Source organism: Musa acuminata, chromosome BXJ3-1 (assembly GCF_036884655.1).
Source record: "Musa acuminata AAA Group cultivar baxijiao chromosome BXJ3-1, Cavendish_Baxijiao_AAA, whole genome shotgun sequence".
Taxonomy (NCBI): domain Eukaryota; kingdom Viridiplantae; phylum Streptophyta; class Magnoliopsida; order Zingiberales; family Musaceae; genus Musa; species Musa acuminata.
Window position 1 is genome coordinate 4,631,385 of NC_088349.1, and position 17,374 is coordinate 4,648,758.

The window sequence follows — 17,374 nt, forward strand, 5'->3', positions numbered from 1 at the left end:
GCCTCGACGATGAGGAATGAGGGGGTGGAATGTAACATACAACTGTCTTAGGCTGCAACGGATGGCTCCTCAGAAATATAATAGACAAATGTTAAGAAAATATATTTTTTTTAATCATGTAGATAAGTTAAGAATTTTATCGATCAGTTGAATTATTAATTAATTTATTTTCTAATAAATGATATAATTTTAGAAAATAAATAATTTAAAATTTTATTTTTATGTATGAATCATAAAAATTAAATTATTATTTATTTTTCAACGAGAGTTTCGATATGATTATATGTTTTTGTATTATTTATCTCTCTCTCTCTCTCTCGTCTTACAAGAAGAGCCCAAGATTAAACTGGAACATCATCAAAGAATGAATCAGCAATCGAGCTCTTTTCTCGTAGTTATTCATATTTTCATACTTTTATTTCGTCTTCTCTCATTTTATCCTGCACCTTCACACTTACTTTATATAGCAAATAATTAGAGCTCATCCTCCATATAATTGATTGTATAAGAAGAGAAGAAAAAAAGTGTTAAAAGGATTCCATATCCTTGCTAATTTAAATCATACTAAGATAAATCAAGAATTTTGGACTATTTGCAAAATTATATTCTAAAAAATAATAATTTTAAAGATCACCCGTAACAATTTGAATACAAACCATGAAGAGCATACAATAAGATTTGAGTTCCATCATCACTTAGCACCACCGAGATACATGCATGGAAGTTAGGAAGGCTAACAATGATATCACTAAGATAGTCAAAATAAAATCATCTTTCTTCTCTTTGATAGTAAATTGGACCTGATTATGTCACATGATCACTGCTTCAGATGGTATGACATGTTAGGAGATTGTCGATTTACAAAAATAGAACTCATAATTCAAGACAAAATCTATTGGGCCAATATTGAAAGACACAATAAAATATTTTGACAAAATAAAAAAAATATCACAATCTTATAATGGATCAACTCACATATATATCTATAATGTTGCCGAGTTTGATAATTCGATAATCAAAATTTGACATTCTAGAGATTACTCATCAAACCTCCAACAAGTGTAGCTTGTGTTGTGTTGCAAGAGGTAGAAAAGATTAGTAAGTATGCAACAACCCTTTAATGTATAAAGATTTAATGCCATTCACTCCAATCACTACTTAATTTGTCAACAACAGAACACAACCATAGAAGGTCAGTAGAATTCCCTGAGTCCAGGAATATATCCTGCATGCCAATTTTGCAACATACAAAAGTATGCAATGATGCCATATAAAAGTTGAAGTAATCTTCCATCACTGACCAAAAGTAGTTAAAAGAAACCCTTTCTTTTCCACATACAAGTAGGACAATTTTAACTGCTACATAAAAGGTTCAGGGATCCATGCAGGTGGTGGATCCAAAACATCACTATGATGCTTTGTCACAACAAGTTATTTTGGTAAAAGCATATAAGCACTCTCATAAAGATGTGCATAATAACAAAGTGAAACATGCGACTTCCAATGGTAACAACACAGTCCAATATATCAATGCAAAGACAACAAAGGCAGCAAGCAGTTGTCTGCAGTGTCAAAATTGAGAAGACCAATCTGCGGCACTGCCAACTCTGGGCATCCCAGTATCCTTCTTAGACTTGTCGTCGACCTTGTACGTGGCACCACAGACCTGGCCTTGGCTGTCGACCCTTGGCACTGCCTTAAGCTCATTGAGAGGGTGCTCAAAACTCTGCAATCCCCCGGATGTGGTAAAGAAGCAGCCTGTGGAGGATACATGAGAGATCAAGGATGCTGATGCTTGAATTGTAGATAATAGAGTGATGGACGCCATTCTAACAATTTTATACCTTTAGGAAACGGTGCAAATGATTTCCCAGAACCCTTCTTTACACTGTCCACATCATCAGAAAGCACAAGATGATCTTCGGCATCAGCTCCCCAAAAGAAGGGGACACTCCCATCAGCATCCTTGGTCCAAGAAAGAGATACAGTTTCAGCAGATTATGAAAACTAAACCGACCAATGGATAAGACAATTACATCTTACAATTATAAGAATCCATATTTAATTGCATTGCCAATTTTAGTCATGTTCTCACATTTTATCAAGCAGTTGGCAACCAAATTTCTGGGTGCAATAAATGCTCATAACAGTCTTATAGGAAGCATCTTAGATCATACAACATTACCAACATCCAAAGGGCACACGCTATGCACCATACGTATTTCCAGTTAAGAGTTCAACTGCTCTTAACTATAATAACAACCCGACCGTACATCTTCCATGGGTCAAGATAGAACAAAACACAGCAAAATCATGAGCTTTGTTACAGAATATTATGATGAGTGTCAAACAGAAACCTATGAAGCATAACATACATTCCTGAAATACTGATGCACCAGAGTGAGGTACATGGTCTGTCTACACATATATAGAAAGACTGTGTTCTACACATATATAGAAAGACTGTGTCCTAACCTAGACAATGCATCTACAAAACCTTACTATTTGTTTTCGTTTTAGGCTCATATGAGCACAAAGGAATGCTGGTTTTCTGAATTCTTTGTCATTCACCTCATACACAGGAACTTTGTCAACATGAGAATTACTGGAAAATCATTTCACATATAAATGAAGCCCATCTAGCCCCTTTAGAGATTTTCTTGATGCAAGAGAAATAGCAAGCACTTAGAAGCTTAAAAATTACAATAGGTGCAAGTACCTAGTTAGGACATGCACAAAAATTAGAAAAGCATAGGTCAGCATGGAATGTTACTCTACACAACGTCAAAGTCTAGGAGACGCAGAGGAGACTGGATCCAAGAACCAAACAACCTTTTATTTGCTTGAGAAATAATATAACAACACAAGTATGAAAAAATAAAATTCAACCTAAAAAACCATAATTTCCGGAAAGGAAAAGATGAGGAAGTAACCAAAGACAAAGTTCTGGAGAAATTTAAAGCTTTCGAACCAGTTGAAGTTTCTTCGTTGAAATCTGTGCAAGAATCATGCACCTAATCAAAGGATCATGTTGTTTGACGACTATATGAGTTACATACTTGGAAAAACAACCAAATTGCAAAGTGAAAGTAGCCAATCATGATTTAATACTCACACCCGCAATGAAGGCAGTATTTGATGAGCAATCAAACAGAATAAAAGCAAATTTTCCACCAAGATCTCTCAGAACTTGACTTGCAGGAAATGGACCTCTATCTCTCAAAGTTTTATAGGCTTCAATGACAATGATTACTTCATTTGCAGTCTTGCCTAATCCATACTGTTGCTTCAGAGAAGTTATATTCTCGATATGCCCTTGAAATAAGCAAAATATATCATCCACCACAGCAAATAATCTGCAAAAGTACCAACAAAAAGATGACTTCATTCTGGTCAGATCCTGTTTCTTTGAGAACTAACGTAAACTGAATTTATTTTTCTTGACAGAAGAGGTTCTAGATGCAATCCAGGTAAGTGAACATATATTTAATCTGAGAGAAGGTACCATAGGAACAATGATTATTTGGTATCATAATAATGACAAAGACTACAGTACAAGGATTTAAGGAAGTAATATAAAGAAATTATGCTATTAGCATAATGACCACTACTCTTAATGACAGAATTATTAGCAAAAATAAAATCAAAATAGGAGATAATGAAGTTACAAGTGTTTTTTTTGTTTGTTTGACCTTTCTAATCAGAAGGAAAAGAACAAAGATTAACTATTAGCATGAGAAAAAAAAATTAAATTAAACAATTTATGTAGATCAAGTTAATGCTTTTGAGATACAACTTTAATTTGTACTCAGCAGTACTCTCCAAAAAGTAATCAGATTATCTAACGCGAACTAATATCCATATATCAAAGAAAGGAAAGGAATCAAACGACCACAAGGTGTTAGAATCGCAGGCTCGATACTTTTGTTCGAACCTACAGCTCACGAAACTTGGTTCCTCATCGTTCCACCCACCTCGGAAGCAGAGGGTTCTGCTTCTCCGACGCGTAAGCCAAGGCCCCGGCGGAGCCGAGGTTGATGACGACCGCCCCCTCCCGCGCTGCCGCGAAGTGATCAACCAGGCGTCGGCCAGCCGCGTCGCCGCCTCCCGCCTCCGGGTTCCTCAGCCCCTCGGGGCTCTTCGCGACCGTCCGATCGAACACCGCCAACATAACTGCCGTCGACACGATACGCCCCAAACCGATACCTTCAGACCTCTCTCGGTTTGTTCCCTTCACCGATCCATTTAAAGAGCCCGTATACCGAAACTGCCCTTCACCAAAGAAGGGCCACGAAATGTGGCGAATTGAAAAGCTCACGACGAAATCGCACTCACAAATTTAATTTCTCTCTCTAAAATATAAAAATAAAGCACCCACAGATTTGACGCGACGGTGACACCACGACACGTCTATGATGACGGTAACAATGGGTTAGCGATCTGACGTGGGAGAGCGACGGGCCGGGGCGAGACTGGGTAGGCCAAAAGGTGGGGATCACGTTTCGTCGAGATCTGGGAAGGGAGGGGTAGTTTGGTAAACTTGCCACCGCATAAATGTCCGCGCCTAATGTTAGATTAAGGGTGAAAAATAGAAGGGAGATGGTGGAAGGTGAAGATTTACTTGAGTCGTTGGATTGTGACGCTTCCTCGGATATCTACCGTTGAAATATTCACATATAATCTTCGCTTTTAAACAAAAAAAACAAAATAATGCATATTAGAATTGTCAAGTACTAAAAATTAATATACTAACCACAAAAAGGCACCGTCCACTTCATTGAATGGTGGAGATCTTTTAAGATTGGGTTGTACTGTAAGGAGTAAAAGCTCTCACATTGCTTTTGAGCGATTTTTTTATTTTAATTTTTTTTAACATTATGTCTCTTACTTTTATAACGTTGCAAGAGGTCCTCATGACCTTTTGAAATGACGTAATTATTCTTGCCGACATCGTGCCGTCTTTTTATATTCTTGTCGAAATCTAATCGTCCATTCTATTAACAAAAATATCTTCAATTTACCACTGAAATAAACACGAAAAATTAATATTAAATATTCTATTTTTATAAATATAAAAATATTAATATATCTTTTAAAAATATAAAAATTAAAATACTAAAAATAACTAATTAAAAATTTATAATTAACCTCGTACGATTTTATGTGATTGTTAATTATGCTAATTTTATGTGATTGTTAACTATGCTAATGACTATCCGCATGAAGCAATGAACCTGTTGAGTATAAAGAAAGGCTCCGTAAAGTACACTGACTCGAGTTAGATTTCTAAGGCTACAATAATTACTCTCCAGAGCAGATAGAAAACTCTGCTGTCCTAACTATGGCATAGTATATAGCATACAAACATCACCATTCCTTTAGCAAACCACTCCATAACATGAACTACATTAATGACCACAAGCAATTTTTAAATAGGTTGATATTTGCCATCAAATTCAACAACTTCATAGACATAAAAAACAAGTTGTTATTATTATTTAAGCACATTTTCTTCGGGCTTCACATTTAATGTTCCAGGATTTGGTCCTCCGTAGACATCAACGAGCTTCGACAGCCCGGTCACCAGCTTCATTGATAACAAAAGATTTAAGATATTCTTGCCTGCAAAGTGTGTCAATCCTGTAAGAGAGGAAGAATTGGAAGAAAACTGAAGTGCCAACCAGAAAAAGCAATTATATAGTGATAACCTGGCAGGGAGATGATCATGGGGACGGTTATAGGGTGTCCAAACTGGCTCACCGACAAAGAGCCGCATCGCCTGCAGATGCAAATTTAATTACCCCGACGATATTAGCATCAACACAAACAGTAAACTTTGATTTTTTAAATACACATTAAATCCATCATGTAAGAAAAACATTAGCAACACAAGGAAAACATAACATACACCAAAGCAAAGAACTCACATTGGAGATCCTGAGAATGTAAGCATCATCAATTACTAGAATAAAAGGTACTATATCCATTTTTTAGCACCATCATCAATTACTGGTATCAGCTGTAGGGACATAAATATTTTTCCTGTATATTATTCACCACTTCATAGCTTTGAGTACTAGATAACTAGAAACCTAATATATTCTTTCTGGAATTCACATCCAATCATGGTGCACAAAGCATGGTATCCATGATTCATATCCAATTCACGCAAGCAACTATTGTGACTTGGACACAATGAAAACTAGGATTCTTCAAATGCAATTTATAGACCAACTTGTACACAGAAATAAGAAAAAAAGTAATAATTTCTCTCTGACAACAATGATACAAAAAATAAGCAACAATGATAAAAAAATAAGCAACAGATTGGGCATAGAAATATGAGTTCAACTCTCACCCAAAGGCCAACCCTACACCGTTAACCAAAGACAAATATAATATTTCTTCTACTTTCCTCGTTCTTTTCTGCTTCCTGTCGTCTTATTCTTCCCCATGCAGGCACTGAACTCTATAGTTGCCACTGCCACATTGGCCAATGACCATAGTAATACTACCAGCAGTCTCCTTCCAGCAACTAACTGCCAGTTGCCACCAGATGATGCTGTCATGTCAGCCCTTGTGGATGAAAATATCAGCTAATATGGTGTGAAAATCCACTTCACCACCACTGTGGCGGCCTATTGGTCAGCAACTCTTGAAAGGACTACCAAAATGGTCATCCAGTGGTGGCCGCCACCATTCATGACATAGTTGGTAATGCTCAAAAGGTAGGCCCGTGAAGGTACCTCCTCTTTTCTCACCCTCTTAAAATACATCAGACAACACAATTCCACTATCGACCAATAGCAACTCATGGATCATGCAAGAAAGCAAAGGTAGTGGGAACAAGAAGAGGAAATTGGCAGGATTGTCCTGTTCAGAGGAATGTAAAACCCAAGAACCCTGTTCACTATGGTAATCTCAACCTCAACCTTGGACCGTGTCACCTCTCAACCTTCAAAGCTTGCCAATGGCCTTTCTCACAATCACCAGTATTAGTGCAACCATGTTCATGTTCATGTGGATGAACTCCTTTATAGGCTTTGTTTATATCAAATTATCTCTCAAGTTCCTTTTCCTATCTAGATTAGATCCTTTTATCATCTTCTCTGGATTAGAATTCTAACTAATCTGAGTCTCTTCTGATTATTGTAAAATTTCTATCATAATCATCACAGTAAAAAATTCCAAACTACCCAAGTCATTCTTTTCTTAATCCATTTCTTACAAGTCATCTGCCAGAGTAAAGGAGAAAACGAATACAGGTTTGCTTCACTAATGAAGCACAACAATTTAGCACCCAAGGTGAAAAGAACATTATATCATACCTTAATATAGTTGTTCGTATCAAGTGTGAAACGATGATAGATTCCAGCAGGTAAGACGATCATGCCTCCTTTTTTCACTGCTATCCTTATCCAGCATTCATTTTTGTCTCTCACATCAAAATAACCTGAATAATTACAAATAAGACAAACAACAATTTAGAATAAATAAAACAGTAAGGCATCATCTACCAAAATACAACAAAATGCCAGTATTAGTGTCCCTACCACTTCCTTCAAGGCAATAACGTATTTCTTCATCTGTATGCAGGTGCTCTTCAAAGAAACTCTTAAGCTTAGCCTCATAATTTGGCAACTTTTCTGGGCACACATCACATATATCCTGCAAAAGTTTTGTCAACCGCCAAATTCTTGAGGTCCTCATTGAAGAAGGAGATGCACAATTAATCAAAAAACAAAAAAAAAAAAGAGCTCATAACAAACCGTGTAAGAATATCCCCTGGCTTCACGGATCTTTTTCAAATCCTCATCATTCTCATAGTCATCAGGATTCAGGCGCCAGCTGACAATTCCCAGTTCTGTAAATGGAAAAAAGAAGGTGCAAGCTCATAAGTTGAGAGATCTCATCAGGAAAAAATTAATCTAAACAGATTAAAAAGAAGAGTAAAAAAAACCTGCAAGCTTGTCCAATGAAACAAATTCCTTGGGTTCACGGTGATGGGGAAGTCTCTGGTCTTCCTCACTGTCATCCATATACCAAGCTTGGATAACTTCCTCCTTGCCATCCTATAATGAATACAAGAGGGGGCAGTTATTTACATTCTACTGTGATTTGTATTCAGTAAGCAGTTTAAGATAGCAAAGCTACCATGGGGATCGGTTAAAATATATCTATTTTCTAGAGAGAAGTTAAACAAATTAGTCAATGTTTTACCTAATAGAAAAGAAAGTGCTTGTGCTTGGTATTCCTCTCACAAGAAAAGAAAAATAGTGAGAATTCTCGAAAAAAAAAGAAGATATTCGACCATAGTTGTCTAAACCTTAAGACAACATATAGAAGCTATTCTGTCCTGTTGCCTTCTTCTGTTGTGCTTGATCTTTTTTTTTCTCTCTTCATTCATCAATTCTTATTTTTCAATAATTCTATTTTAAATGATCTGGTGCAAGCAAAAAGTTCAATTTTTCTTGCAATAAAATGCTAATCAAGTTACATGACCAAATGCTACTGCTCAACATCCTCGGTGATCACAGCATAAAGAATTCCACAACAGCAAGTTTCTGAGCAGCAAGGACAACGGCTTCATGTCTTTACCTTTCCAGCCATCATATCCCTTAAAAACCTAGCAAAACCTCATAGTTTGATATCCAATCAGTAGTATATTTCTATGACAACCCCTGAATCAATGTCCATCGAGAAGCATTCGAAAACCTCAAACTTTACCTCGTCACCAGTAATAGCCAATTCACTGATGAATGAGAACTTTATCAAAGAAAGGAGCAGATTAACGACCACAACAACTCGGAAAATTCCAGAACTTATAATCATATACAATTTGGAAAACATTTGCACGGGAAAAAAATATCTACGATGAACCTCTTTCTATACAGGAATTGGCAGCAACTAAAAGGAGCCCTAACACCTTGAGAATCAAATACAGGACTTGATCTTGGCTTCCTCTTTCCCGTTCGATTAATCAAACAATAAGATTCCAAACCCGATGTAAAAATCCGCGTTCCATGTCGGGCTCCAAAAAATAATAAATCCACAAAATAAGAATCGGGGCACAAACAATAACAAACAGAGTCAGAGTACTAGAAAATAGAATCACTGGAGAGAAGGAAAACTAGGAAGAAGCATGACCGATTACCTGAAACGCCGTCTCCATCTCGCTTCCTTCCCAGCTTATCGGTTGCGTTTAGGGGACGCCGAGGACGTCGAACCACATAAGAAGTAGCCGGGCCACTCGATTCCGTTGTTCCGACGGATAGCGATAGTTAACGTGAAGCATACTCTTGTCGCCGGCAGATAGTGCCAAGTGGTAATTTTACACGAAGGGAACATGTTTGTTTGATGATCCTTATAATCTGATTCAAACCTTACGGTTGACACCGATGAATCTGTTGATGTATCGGCGGATGAAGGATGAGTTGCTTTTGTTATCGGATCAATTGATGGAGTTTGCACGCTAATTGAATGTTTCTTTCTCCCAAAAGTCAATAACTCTGATATGCTCAATTATATGATATGACACAGTTTTATATGAGTCAATTTATTGGTAAGTTTTATATGAGGAATGCCGTCTGCATAAAAATATCAAAGTCCTCAAAATAATAATTAATAATATTTGGCCAGATTACTTTAAATTAAGCAAATAAGCATCCAAACGAACATATTTCGTAACGTAGTTTACTTTCTTTTCGTATTAACTTAAACATTAATGGTTCGGGTTCAATAAAACAATAACTCTACGACCATTTATGCACATTCTGTCCTTAATTGAGAATCTGTACCCGATCCGATAAGTCATGAAATTGGACCGGGCGCGCTCCGGCCCACCACAGCAGCGTGTCGGTGGCCCGTTACTGGACGCCTCTAGAACATCCACTGCGCTCTTCCGCGCGACACGTGTCCTTCGGCACCAAATTGCCGGTTACCAGCGTCGTCTGGTTCCTTCTTCACGTCTCTCGCCCGCTTGCCTTCCTCTCTTCTTATTAGACACTCCTCTTCCCGCTGACGCCAAGGAACCGAGCGCAGAGTAGAAGATTTCGAATACCAATTGGTAAGTCTCGATCTGGTCCTCGAGGACGCCGGAGAAGATGTGGGCGCGGCCGCCGTATGCGAAGGGCGGGGACGTGGAGTCCGGAGCCCAGCCGCTGTACCCTGCCATGCTGGAGCGGCCGGAGCTACGGTGGGCGTTCATCAGGAAGATCTACTCCATCCTGGTCATTCAGATGCTGCTCACCGTCGCCGTGGCCTCCGTCGTCGTCGCCGTGCGCCCCGTGTCCCAGTTCTTCGTCTCCTCCGGCGCCGGCCTCGGCCTCTACATCTTCCTCATCATCCTCCCCTTCATCGGTAGCCCTTCCTCTTTTTCCCCCTCTTGCCTTCTATCGTCTTGTGGTTCTTGATCGGGATTCTTATGTGCGATTTGACGGTTAAGCTTCACAAGATTTCAATCTATTCTTTGGGTGTTCTTTTGTGACAGTGTTGTGCCCGCTTTACTACTATTACCAGTACCACCCGTGGAACTTTCTACTCCTCGGCGTCTTCACAGTCTCCATAAGCTTCGCAGTTGGATTGACATGTGCCTTCACGAGCGGTAATCTCTTTGAACTTTTCGAGAATATTTGATCCTTTTTCTAGTTTAAAGAGCCGTATTTACTGTCGCCTGTTCTGCAACTGTTGCTTTTATGGATAATGCTCATTCAATTGTTTGATGCGATCGGATTTTAGTGCCCTGCTTGGTCTTAGCAGATATCCCTGTTTTGGGAGAAATGGATAATCGTGGTATTACATTTGGTTCTCATACTTTGTGAGTCTGTATAATCACATGCAATTAAGTAAATGTGACATATCATGTGAAACTATGCCCTTATTTTGGGGAATTTCTTCGGATGATGGATGATATACTAGTTGTTGGTATTAGTGGAGGTGGAGAAGTGGCAAGTTAGATGAGAGTATACATTGTCGGCAGTAGTACGTTGGGCACCTATTGAGTAAGCCTAATCGACCAATCAATTTTGTTCGGTTTAAGTCACCGGTCAAAATATTTAAGCTAAAATTGATCAATGATGTTACAATATTTCCCACTTAAGGGTTTGATGTTCTCATCAAGGCCCAGCATGGCACAAATCAAACCCAAGCATGGTGCATGTGAGTCATAGCACAATGGTAGCCTCACGTCGTGATAAGTCGATTATAATACTATTTGTCATAATCACGACCCGAGCTTGATGGGTTAACTGATCTATGAAAATGTTTAAGCTGAAGTTGACAGTAATATATTCATTAGATCTTTATAAATTAATCTTAATCTTATCGATTTTCGATGTGAGATTAATTGGGGGTATTACAATCCAAGTAGGAAAGATCAGACGATTGGTATCAAAGTGGAGACCTTGTCACAAGCCCCATAGAGTTAATAAGATTAAATGAATCAAATATTAATAACTTGGGCTTACATATTCTTGGGCCACATGGTATTGGTTCGATAGATTTATTTGACTAGATTGTGAGCTTGTGACAGATGATGCTTGTCGGCAGATGTGGTAGCGACACTTGTTGGGTTTCGGAGTTAGAATTGAGGTTTCTCATGTTATTAGAGGGGGTAGAAGGAAAATTTTCCTTCTTTTTCTCTTATTCAAGACATTAAGTTCATGTTGCCTAATCAGTCGGTTGGTAGCATGAAATGATTAATATTTCAATCATGCTAGTGTTTCCTTGGAGGCAAGGTCTGAAATGCATACTCATTTAGCATTATCACTATCCTTTTCCTGTCATCTAACAATTGTTATACTTTATCTGTGTTTCTTACTAATCTAACCAGCTTATTTTATCAGATAATTCATGTTCTTGAGTTATTTACTCTTAAGAATTACAAACAAGCGAAGTATTTCTTTTGAATTCATCATGATCAGTATGCTCTTTTTAATATGACTTTTGCATTGGAACATACATGATTTCAGTCAGGCTTCAACTACACTTGAGTAGCGTGACAAGTGAGAAAATATACTTGTAAGGGCTGGGTATATGTGTGTTTTTGATCTGGAACTGGATAAAAGAGTATAGTTTGTTGTAGCTTTGTCTTATCCCATACATGGTTTCCATACGTCCTTCGTACTGTCTTGGTTACATTAACCTCTTGTGATCTGCTATAATTATTGATCTTTTCAGTAAATTCTATGATATAACTGTGATGAGCCTCTGCTATATGAAACAGGGAAGGTGATCCTTGAATCTGCTATTCTCACAACTGTGGTGGTGGTGAGCCTCACCCTCTATACCTTCTGGGCTGCTTCAAGAGGGCATGACTTCAACTTCCTTGGTCCTTTCCTCTTTTCTGCAATGTTAGCTCTAATGGTGTTTGCCTTCATCCAGGTAAACTAGATTGATTCATGTCATTGACACTAGTATGACCGTTTTCTGAATCTTTTAACCGTACCCTTATGTTCATGTTTCGCTGGTTTCAGCTCCTCTTTCCCATGGGAAGGATCTCTGTCATGATCTATGGGGTCTTGGCTGCAATCATTTTCTGTGGTTACATCATCTACGACACCGATAACCTGATAAAGCGTTATGCATACGATGAATATATCTGGGCTGCTGTGGCACTCTACTTGGATGTTATTAACCTTTTCCTCTCTTTGCTCACTGTCTTTAGAGCTTCAGATAGTTGAAATACTTGTAGTAGAGGATCGCACATGAAAGAAATGTGTTGCATTGCTTGAATATTGTTGTTTCTACTGTTAGGATGCTTTATCAGTCGCATACTGACTTCAGAAGAATGTTGAATTGGCTCTGTGGCTTATGTACCCCCTCCTCACTTTTGGTGGTTTAATTGCATGCTCAGGAAATCTCTCTCCAAATTCTCAAGAAAGAGGAGGAAAAGGAGTTGCAGTATTGAATGTAATGTGGCACTTCCTTTTGCAAGCACAGGACACCACTTTGCTTATATTAAAATATAAGATATATAATAAATATTATTAAAAAAATTAAGGATGAAAAAGTAGCAAATTTAGTAATAGAATTTTTAATCTATAAATAAAAAAATGTTAAATAACCTCGATAGCCAAAAAAGGGCTGAAACTATTTCAATCTTTTTCGAGGCTTAGCTCAAGTGAATTGTACCTGTCGAGGATCTAATTTTCATTGTTTTTATTCACTTGGTCGGTCCGATTTGGATTTTTTAACTGCACGAAAGCATTCCGGTTATGCTGAGATGCTGAAACAAGAAAAATGAACGGCTGAGATTGGAGAACCCCTCATCACCAATGTAGTATTCCAAGAAGTGGACGGTCGATATCTGTAATGACTGTATCTTACCTCTGCAAGCTTGTGTCTCTAACTACTCCCTCTCTCTTTGTCGCCTTCATCCTCTTCTTTTGTCATTTGGAAGGAACACTTCCAACTGTCTCCAAATGAAAACACCGAGGTCTCTCTCTCCTGCTATAAAAGCAACACCAAGAAAGGACATAATGGCATGACAAGAAACAATATCTAACTGTAATATTAAGCATGCACACATCTATCCATCACATACCATATAAGCCAATAAGGTTCTAAGTATTCTGAATATGTACAGCTGAAGAATGATGAAGGCCTTGACTGCTCCATTTTAGATACACATCCGGCAGAAGAAGATCAAAGGTGTTCGAATAGCTTAACAATTGATGTCTGGCTACCAATGTCAGTCACTTGTAACAGCAGCTTAACATAGAACAAAGCTATGGAGGATATGTAGAATAATGACATCACACAGGTTCACTTGTTATAGACAACTCACTATTCATTCTTCTTATGATCCTACATGAGCAGACGGCTACTACGCTCATATTTTTGCATGTAGAGCAGTTTCTATGTACCATCCATGAGATTTTCCTGGTCATATATAGCCTTTCAAAGGGTAATAAGCATGAAACAAACAAATATGATATGATGTAGTCTTGAAAACAGTAATTATTGTTATCTTTGTCATGAAAAAAATAAACTACAACAGTTTTTGTGGTTAGACAGATCTGTCAAGCACACTGTTCAAGTTGTCTATCATGGAAGATGCTCACACTGATGAACAGCTAAACTATCTCAGCATCATTTGATTCAACAACTCCATGCTCAACATCACCATAAAGATGCATGCGAATAGATGGATAACTCACCTTCTCATACAAAACAATAGGAAGGGACATAGGATTCACTGTTTATGACACCTCAGACAATGTTGACTGTGTCCATATGTTGATACCAAAAAATAATGCAGTGTGCAGTGTAGTTATCATTCCTCCATACACCCAAGTCTGCTGGCAGCATCATACCAACATGAGTGACCACAGGCAAACTCCTTAACTACATCTTTCCATCTTTAACATAGAGTGCAAATACAACATTAAAATGAAGTTTATACATCAGAGAGGATCGACAGCAATCTAAGAAATCAACTCTACAGAAAATCATCTTATCCTCCTTTAAGAAGGAGAAGGAAAAGAACAAGAAAATGATACTAGCGGTACATAAATAATCGCTTCTCGTGCTCGTGCAACCACTTTCATAACTCGCTCAATTTAGCAAACGATCACGACCGAGGAGTCAACCATGTAAGTATGCTTAGAGGACTTTTTTGTGATTCCAGCCTGAGATGTTTAGTCAGTGCTCCTCCTTTCCTTCATTACTCAACATCTCTTGGTCGCGACATTCGTGACTACAGAATGCTTTCTCTCCTCTGAAAGAAAAAAGAAGTAATTGTTTTAACTTGATTTTAATTCTTTACTTTTACTAGCCGAGACGAAAAATCTATCGACGAACCAGAAACTAAAATATTTCAATTGCAAAATCAAAAGCTACTTAACCCACAAACCTCTGTTGGATTTACAGATAAAAAGGATGAGCAATTGAACATAGAAAACAGGGTCAAAACAATCACAACACAAAAAAAGGAAAATTTTCTTGACAGTAAAAGCAATATAGAACCTAGTCAATTTCTACAACAAATTCAGTGAGACCGAGAATTGTGGGTCAATTCCCATTACATAGTAAGAGATCTAAGATAGATATATCATAACCCGACGATCGACCAAATCGAGGAAGCCATTAACATATCTTCTAAAAATAAAAACCCTCATGGTTTGCTTATTGATATAAAGACAACTAAATTTGAAGTCTGCAGCACAAAGTCAATGACTATGTAAAGCAAGATCAGGTAACAAACCTATACATGTAAATATCGTCCCCCGGGCCAATTTTCTTCTTGCAGCCATAGCAGAAGCTCAAGAAACCATCTGCCGTGTAGCCTGGCTGATCATGAGAAGCCCCTTTCTCGTTCCATCCATTACCGCAGCTCTCTATGATGCAGTTATCATAGATATGAGTGGTCCTGGGGTTTGGCCCATGTAAGATCACACGAGTATAGTCCTCCGACAGCTCCATCTCCGACTGTGGAAGGCACCCCGTGAAAACCCGAGGTGAAGAATTCAGCATATCAAAACCCACATAGCCAGTCTGGAGAGGAGATTTCTGGGGAGAGTACAAAGCCAACTTTGAATTCCTAGTTTTGATGCCGAATTCTATAGGTGAATGGAGAGACTCGGTAGAGCCTGTAGTCGAAATTGAGCTGAACTGGGTAGGAGCAGTGGGAGGAGGAGGTATTTGAATCTTAAGCCGAGACCCAAACACCACCATCCTCTTCTCCGGCTTGGAAGTGCTCTTAACCGAGTCCTCATTGTTGAGAACATCAAGAAGGCCAAGTCCGATGGCTCTTGGGTCCCCATTCTCCTGAGGGAGTGGTCTGCTCACGTTCGGGATGGTGGGAGTGACAGATGATGACAAGATGGCTCGTTTTGGGTTCCCATCGAAGAAGGAGGGATTCCTAATGGCAGAGAAGGGCCTGGTTTCCAGTATGGAAGTCGGGCTCGCACCTGCTTCAGGTTCTGCAGTGCCCTTCTGAGAGAAGCCACTAAAGGGTCTTGGAGAGGTGAAGAAGGACGCAGCGGTGGGAGATAAGAGGGAGGCAGTATCAGACATCAGGCCTTGCTTGTTGCTGACTGATCTGGTCCTCTTCCTCAACATAATATCTTGAATCTTTGATCTCAGAAACATGGAAAGGCAACTGCACATGGAAGGAGGGAGAAGATCTATCACTACCAGCAGAGCAGAAAAAGGCACAAGACAGAGAAAGAGAACAAGAGGGTGGTGCGTCTTTCCCCACTCCTTTTCTCTCTTCCCATCTCCAAGAGATGAATCGAGACGAGTACAACACGGATGACATTAAGAATAAGAAAGAAAGAATAGATGCTTGAAAGAGAGAGAATAAAACCGTCAACTTACCAATCCTGTTTCGATTGCTATTATCTGGTCATCTGAGGAACAACAACCAATTGACGAGAAACGAAAGTGCCCCAAAGGTCTCCCCCCTTTAGCTTCATTTACAGTGCTCTCATTGTTCGGAACTATATTCTTCTTGGAGAGCCATTTTTCCTTTCCAAACTCTTGTAATAAATCTTGTACTTCAAATCAAAAATCACTCTCCCTGTCGACAAGTGACATTGATGCAGGGAAGGAAGTACAAAAATAAACTCAAAGACAGATTTTTTCTTGTGCGTGTGTGTTGGAGATTAGCCAAAAATAAACCTTAAAGATCTCATCTTTCTCCCAATCCATCAACGCCAAACAAACAAAGTTATCATCTTTCATGCGGAAAACTTGCAATTCGTCACCGAAAACCCAAAGTCTCCTCCCTGCGTCTCCGTACGAATACGGCAACGCCAGAGTCCCGATCAAGATCGCTCCTTTGTTCCTCCTTCCTTCTCTTCTATCAATTATGTGCTGAGACACGGACACTCCGTCTCTCACTCACATTACTCGGCCCCGTCCTATTCGACTGGGCTCGCAGAGACAGAGGAGCTAATGCAACTAATTTAAAGAGCAGATCAGAGAGAGAGAGAGAAAGGAGATTGGGTGTCGTTCAAAGCGATTGGGCGTCGTTCAAAGCGGCCATTCCTCTCGGAACGGCCAGTTATAGTAGGAAAGCAGCATGATTCCGAGGATCCAGGTACTCTAGGTGAGATTACCCCGTTAAAATTGTAGGTCACAGTTCCCGAGGAGAGAGTGAAGAGGTGACGGAACGCGAGGTTGTTACTTCCAGGTCTGTACGGATCTCCACCGGTTACCAGTGAGCCAAATTAGAGGAACGGCGGCTCGGCTCGGAAGCCGGCTTTAAGGGCATGAATAGGAGTAGTAATTGGTAGGGAGATATTATTTATATGTTATCTGAACATTATCCTTATAATTTGGATTCTGACTTTTTTCCATGTCAATTGCCGATAAATTGGACGCCGATTTGGGAGCGAGCCACGAGAGTCGAAACCCAGCTCGGCTCGGC

At 39.1% G+C, this 17,374-nt stretch overlaps 4 protein-coding genes across 5 annotated transcripts; 1 reads left to right on the forward strand and 3 right to left on the reverse strand.

The window, feature by feature from the left end:
* Positions 1 to 1,310: 1,310 nt before the first annotated feature.
* LOC103986160 (stem-specific protein TSJT1) lies at positions 1,311 to 4,231 on the reverse strand. The gene is made up of 4 exons (XM_009404083.3): positions 3,975 to 4,231; positions 3,116 to 3,356; positions 1,845 to 1,965; positions 1,311 to 1,758 (listed from the first exon to the last, which is right to left on the reverse strand). Exons 1-4 carry the CDS (start codon positions 4,169 to 4,171, stop codon positions 1,571 to 1,573), a joined length of 747 nt encoding a protein of 248 aa, XP_009402358.2. The 5' UTR covers positions 4,172 to 4,231; the 3' UTR covers positions 1,311 to 1,570.
* Positions 4,232 to 5,354: 1,123 nt separating this feature from the next.
* On the reverse strand, positions 5,355 to 9,309 carry LOC135628477 (acireductone dioxygenase 2). The gene is made up of 7 exons (XM_065135145.1): positions 9,155 to 9,309; positions 7,961 to 8,072; positions 7,770 to 7,864; positions 7,554 to 7,668; positions 7,329 to 7,453; positions 5,709 to 5,779; positions 5,355 to 5,622 (listed from the first exon to the last, which is right to left on the reverse strand). The coding sequence occupies exons 1-7, from the start codon at positions 9,170 to 9,172 to the stop codon at positions 5,559 to 5,561; spliced, it is 600 nt and encodes a 199-aa protein (XP_064991217.1). The 5' UTR covers positions 9,173 to 9,309; the 3' UTR covers positions 5,355 to 5,558.
* Positions 9,310 to 9,969: 660 nt separating this feature from the next.
* On the forward strand, positions 9,970 to 12,732 carry LOC135629589 (protein LIFEGUARD 2-like). The gene is made up of 4 exons (XM_065137164.1): positions 9,970 to 10,359; positions 10,490 to 10,603; positions 12,224 to 12,381; positions 12,474 to 12,732. The coding sequence occupies exons 1-4, from the start codon at positions 10,104 to 10,106 to the stop codon at positions 12,678 to 12,680; spliced, it is 735 nt and encodes a 244-aa protein (XP_064993236.1). The 5' UTR covers positions 9,970 to 10,103; the 3' UTR covers positions 12,681 to 12,732.
* Positions 12,733 to 14,324: 1,592 nt separating this feature from the next.
* LOC103986133 (FCS-Like Zinc finger 8) lies at positions 14,325 to 16,987 on the reverse strand. 2 transcript variants are annotated; one of them, XM_009404038.3, is made up of 4 exons: positions 16,624 to 16,987; positions 16,321 to 16,522; positions 15,206 to 16,102; positions 14,325 to 14,719 (listed from the first exon to the last, which is right to left on the reverse strand). In XM_009404038.3, exons 3-4 carry the CDS (start codon positions 16,090 to 16,092, stop codon positions 14,644 to 14,646), a joined length of 963 nt encoding a protein of 320 aa, XP_009402313.2. In that variant the 5' UTR covers positions 16,093 to 16,102; positions 16,321 to 16,522; positions 16,624 to 16,987; the 3' UTR covers positions 14,325 to 14,643. The 2 variants fall into 2 exon arrangements, with proteins under 2 accessions (XP_009402313.2, XP_018676887.2); XM_018821342.2 differs by having other exon boundaries at positions 15,212 to 16,102; positions 16,321 to 16,987.
* Between the last annotated feature and the right edge of the window lie 387 nt (positions 16,988 to 17,374).